At 45.0% G+C, this 5,746-nt stretch overlaps 1 protein-coding gene across 1 annotated transcript in view; it reads right to left on the reverse strand.

Annotated features, from left to right (window-relative positions):
* Positions 1-4,666, reverse strand: part of LOC105559174 (bifunctional heparan sulfate N-deacetylase/N-sulfotransferase) — a gene marked incomplete at its 5' end in the record, with an annotated part of 13,932 nt that extends 9,266 nt beyond the window's left edge. Inside the window, one exon of the mRNA XM_012007276.1 lies at positions 4,358-4,666. Coding sequence (XP_011862666.1) covers positions 4,358-4,666 — 309 coding nt within the window. The remainder of the gene's footprint in view (positions 1-4,357) is intronic.
* Positions 4,667-5,746: the final 1,080 nt, after the last annotated feature.

Genomic DNA, 5,746 nt, shown 5'->3' on the forward strand with positions numbered 1-5,746 from the left:
AAACTTTCGTGTTTATGTATGGGTGTGATGTATCGTAGTAGTGTGTCCGTGTGCTCATGTATATGCTGCGTTTCGTGTTTAGATGGCGCACACCATCAAAGGCCTCGGCCTTGGGGGATCCTCTTAAACGGGGGAATCACAGAATACATGGCGGCCACCTATGTTGATCATTGAATACTAACCAAAGGAAGATTTCTACCTTACAGTTGGTACAATGCAACGTATATTCGAATAAATAAGGGGCCTAGTGCGGATTTGCCCCGTGTACGGATTTACCCCACTGCACCTTATTTATAGTTACCTAGATTAAGTTGTAGGTGAAATTGTTCAATCAAAGAAAGAATTGGATTGCAATGGGATCTCCCGAGTATCTACGTACAAAAAAAGGGATTCGAGATATTCTTTCGTTTATTCTTAAAAGTCAACTGTATTGGCGTACGCGAGATAAGGTGTGCCGCCAATTGGTACCACGGGAGACGAGAGAGTTAACGAAAAAAAAAAAAAAAACTCGTCGCATATCTCATAAGCTCCGTCTCGCTGGTACAGAGACAAAACGGTCCGAGCGTGAGATATGCATTCCGGGTGGCTGGAAAAACGTCGCGCGCCGGAACGAAACGCGCAAAACATCGACAATACGGCGCGCGGTGCTCGCGCTCTTCGTTACACCGGACGATATCTCGCGCGACGTCCGTCCGACGAACGCCTGTCGTTTCCTCCGTATCATCTCTCTGGCAATTCGGCGGCTCCTTCGGGGTGTCTGCGCGTCTCCTCGCGTTTTTCGCGCCGCCGCCATCTCTCTATTTCTCCGTCTCCCTTATCCACGTCCGCTGTGCGCCCGGAATCTTGCAGTTGCAAATTCCTGCACGAATGTAAACGCCGGCCGGGACGGCTTTACGAATTGTTTCAGTTTACCTCCACCAACTGCAGATCCCCTTTCCTACGTTTTCTCCTTTTTTCCCCCCCTTCGTCTCTCCCTCTCTCTCGTGCCGCCGTTCCTTCCTCTTTCCTTCTCTCGGTCGTGTATGTATGTACGTGGCCACAAGCCGTATCGCGGAAATTCCACATTTGTTTTCGTTTTCCGGCGCCGTCGCTGGCAGAGCAGGAAGAATCGCCAGGACGAGAAAAACAGCGGGAAGGAAAAATGTAGGAACGGGAATGAGAAAGTTACGTACGTATTCGCGGTTTCTATTAATACACTGATTCATTATCATTAGGGATACAGCGAAAGAAAGTTTCGCTCCTGACGATATCGTACAAATTCCCATATTTGTAAAAGAAACAATATAATTCGAAGTAAAACAAAGAATGCGTTTCGCTTTATTTTTCTGTAATTTTAACTCTGCAAAAATGTCTCTTTGTAAATGAAATCGGAGGATACCTCCTCTTATCCGAAAACATATTTAAAGAATCTAGATCTTAAAAAAAGGAAACAAATTGAAAAGCACTGCTTCTCGTTGCTTGTTTCGCATGAAAGCATTGCTTCCTCATTAGCTTATTTCGTTAACGTAGCTCTCCCTGAGGGTAAGTTATTTCACAAATTTGGGCTTCCTCATAGGGGAAGTTTTTTTCACCAAATTTTAACGATGCAAATTTTTAATTTGCCCAAAAAAGCCTCCTCTGTGAGTGAGCTCGAATTTATAAAATGACTTACCCTTAGGAAGAGCTACGTTAACGAAATAAACTGAGAAAGCAATGTGTACATTTTCAGTTTGCCACTCTTTTCGTAATTATCTTTTTAAAATTAATGTTGGCGTGAAATTATCCTGAATTATTACGAAATTAAATACCGACCGTCCTTGAATAACATTCTACATATGTGTGTGTGCGTATATTGTGTGTTTTTAATATGCATATACAGGGTGTCCCAGGAGGAAAGGTCAATATTCTGGGAGGTGATAGTATCGGTCATTTTAAGCGAAAATGTTCATATGAATATACGTCCCATTCCCCACTGTTTCCGAGATAGAGCTACTTACATGTCTCGTGTATCTACTTTTTTCAGTACACTTAACCCTTCATCCAACCTCATAAACGTCTGCGGGAATTTACTCTTATACGTCTGTTGACTGTTGTACCGATAACATTGTAGAAATGTTCAAAATGCCTCGCATATTCACATCATCGAATATGCAGATATGCTGTATGTTTACGGTTTCTGTGATGGTAGTGCAACTGCAGCTGTTGAAGAATACCGTCGACGCTTCCCTACACGCGGAATTCCGAATCGTAAAGTGTTTTCCAAGGTTTTCAATACACTGCGTGAAACTGGAGCGCTTCCCAGTGTTCATGTTTTATCTGAACGAGGACGTCAACAAAATGTGCTCTATCTCGGAAACAGTGAGGAGTGGGACGTGTATTCATATGAACATTTTTGCTTAATATCGCCGATACTATCACCTCCCAGAATATTGACCTTTCATTCTGGGACACCCTGTATAGATATGTGTGTGTGTGTGTGTGGGCGCGCGCGCGCATACGTATATATATTCACGTATAAAAAACTTAGCCCGAGATTTCCAATTTTGCAAAAGCTAAAGAGTGCATTTTTGTTATATTGCACATACGCACACGCATACATACGCGGGAGAATTTTCTCTGAAAATTTATTCTGAGAATCGCGCGATCGTGGGCATTTTGAAGAACTTTATGAGAGTTTTTTGAAATTTTACCATACACTTCACTAGTAAGATGGATACTAACAATAAGTATAATTGCTAGTGAAATGCAAGGTAAAGTTTCAGACAACTCTCGTAAAATCTTCGAAATGCCGCGTCGTCCCACGATCACAAAATTTTCACGATAAATTTTCAAAGAAAATTCTCTCCGCGTACACATCTATATAAAAAAAACAATGCGTCTTTCGACGTTTCGGAACATTTTCGACGCATTGGCGAGGAAAACCGGAAAACAAATTTCTTGGCGAGAACAAAGCTTCCTCCTCTATGAGGAAACAGAACCTAAGAGCAATAGAAGACGAGGCTACTTCTACCGCGACGTGGTCCTCGGCAATTACTTTCCGCTGGAAATACATAAGCCCTTATCACATCGACCGAGGGTTAACGTAAGAGGAAGGGCGAGTTCGCTCTTATCGCGCGACGTTCGAGAGAGAGTCCGTGGAAGACTCTTCTACCCGGCGGAAATACTCATGCTGGCACAAGCGCGGGATGAAATCACATTGTGCGTATTGTTCCAAGACCCCTCTTTTGTTCTACCCCTTGCGAACGGCGGATCTTACACAGCCACTCAGCTTCTTGTTTCCTGCCCGGCCGCCTTTTCCCTTTTCTTCCCTTCATTACACGCAGCAGCAAAGCGAAGTGGCGCGTCGGGCAAGTTCCGCGTTTCCAACCGGCTCTTTTTTTTTTAGTCAGGACTTAGAAAGGAAAGACGGGGGGGGGAGGAGGGGGGGGGGGTACGAAAGCACCGTTTGAAAATGCTCGAACCGCAAGCTCTCTCGTTTCTCACATAAAAAAAGACAAGGGCACGAACGATGGCGTCTCGGGGATCGCGATTGTAACTCGCACGGGGCGATTATTCCCAGTATGTTCAACGACGTAACGGCAGGTATTATCGTTGAGAATTATCGCGCTCCTCGTGTCTCGTTCCGCGAGCGGCGAGAACGTTGAAATCGAAACGCTCGCGATATATGCGGTAATAAAACGAGGTCCCGCGGGGGCCGCGGGTTTCTGTCGAACAGGAGGGAATTTTGTTTTCCCAAACGTGCCCATGCGAGTATAAATGTCGAGTACAACTACTTCGCGGATTGTTCGCATACACCTTCCCCCCCGTCTCTCTTACCGCCGCCATACCTTTCGCGCCATCTCCGCGGGGTTCCGGTTCCGTGCGCCCTTTCAGAACAAAGATCGTACCGCGGAAATACCGCGTGCGTTTTCGTTTTTCGAGATTATCCTCGTAGCCGGGGCAGATAAGAGCCCGGGCGCGCGCACGAAGCTGCGTGAGTTAATAAGGGATTCCCAAAGGGGACACGCTCCAAGCTTTGTGCAAGTATAATGGGTACCGGAGCTGGTGTGCAAAGCTGATGTTCAAAGACAATACAACTTTGGCTTGATACGCCGCGGATCCTACGCGATTCCCACGGACGCCCGTCGCGAGAGCTCAGCGCTCTTGCATTTGGCGAAAGTGCATCTATTACCCCCGGCATATTAGCTAACGCAAATGAATTTCCAACGCAGTAGCGCGTTAGGCGAGAGAAAGGGAAAATGATTTAAACGTTCCCCCCGTTCGCCGAACAGTAATAGGCGTGGGCGCGCGAGCCGATGCATTAATTCCGCAGTCGTCCGAGTTGTCCAGGGAAGAGATACGTGACCGGAATGTCCAGCAAATAAAGTGCACGGCTCACCTGGATGACGGTAGCCAGGGGACTCTTGTTGGCCGGATAGTCGAGGCTGTCTCGATACGCCCAGGCGAGCGGCTCGTAGGTGCTGTGATTGGCCTGAAAAATAGTCCAGTCGCCGCCAGGAAGTGGTCCCCAGGCCGTTTCCCCCGATCTGGTTAATCGAAGAATGGGAGACGCCGCATTCAGCTGAGCATCCTGAGGGAAGAAAGAGCGACCTGATTCTATGTGCGGCCCGCACAAAAGTTCCCGCTCGCGCTCGTCGCGCCAGATTCCCTCCGCTTTCGGGGAAATGAAATTTTCGGGGGCATCACGCGCGTTTTAGCGCTTTGTTAAAAGAGGGCTGCTGCCCGGGGCCAATACCGATTTTACATTCGGAATATCGCGTGCGATAATTTCATATAAAATATGCGGGGTGAAATGTGTTAATGAGTAGGAAAATTGTTTAAAATTGTGAAAAATTATTTAAAAAAGGATACGCGAATAAGCAGCGGGAGAGGAGAAATGTATTTGAAAATTTGAAAATTGCTCTCAACATTCCAGGTTCCATTTATACCGCGGGCGCGGAATAATTCTGATTTTATATAATTTATGCCAGAAATAAAATTAGTCTAAGCGAGCCCTTTAAATACGCCGAGAAAATTGATAAAATCGCTTTGCGGTTATGCGGCTGTTTCAAGAGAAATGACACATTTCGTGCCCGATGAGTATGAACAGCACTAGTTTTGTTACTTCTTTTTCCCCGAGTGGCACGATCGTTACTCACGTGATATGCCACGCGTTCGAGGCACGATCGATACTCCAAACTTTTAAGAAGATTGTAACTTATTTCCCCATTACGAATATTGCGGTGGTAAGAGGCTGCGGATGGTTGATATCATACGGAATTAAGAATCGAATAATTAACCATCAGAAAGATCCGAGATATGTTGCAGTGCAAATTAATACAAGCGCGCGACGTCCACGGAAAAATAATATATTTCATTATATATATATAAAAAAAAAGTAGAAAGGATACATTCGTTTTATATTACTCGTACATGCGTTGTAAGAAAAATGTACTACTACTATAAATGTAATACCAATAAATTGGAATTTTTCATACATCATTTAAATGTACTAAAAATATATGACAAAATGTATGATATATACCTATACATTATAATACATAGCTGTGTATACAGGGTGAGTCTTTCCATATCCGACAAAATTTTTGAGAAGGTAGAACGGATCGAGATGAATGGAAAAGTCCTGTACCATTTTGCAATTTTCGTAATAGTTAACGAGTAATTAATTATTAAAAATCGTTGTCTTAGGCCGGCCTACCGCCCAATTCGAGCGCGTGGCGAGATGTGCGCATAGCAATATCGATCGCTAGGCGGTCACATCTTGCAA

Source organism: Vollenhovia emeryi, unplaced genomic scaffold (genome assembly GCF_000949405.1).
Source record: "Vollenhovia emeryi isolate VEMERY1.0 unplaced genomic scaffold, V.emery_V1.0 DF939288.1, whole genome shotgun sequence".
Classification (NCBI taxonomy): domain Eukaryota; kingdom Metazoa; phylum Arthropoda; class Insecta; order Hymenoptera; family Formicidae; genus Vollenhovia; species Vollenhovia emeryi.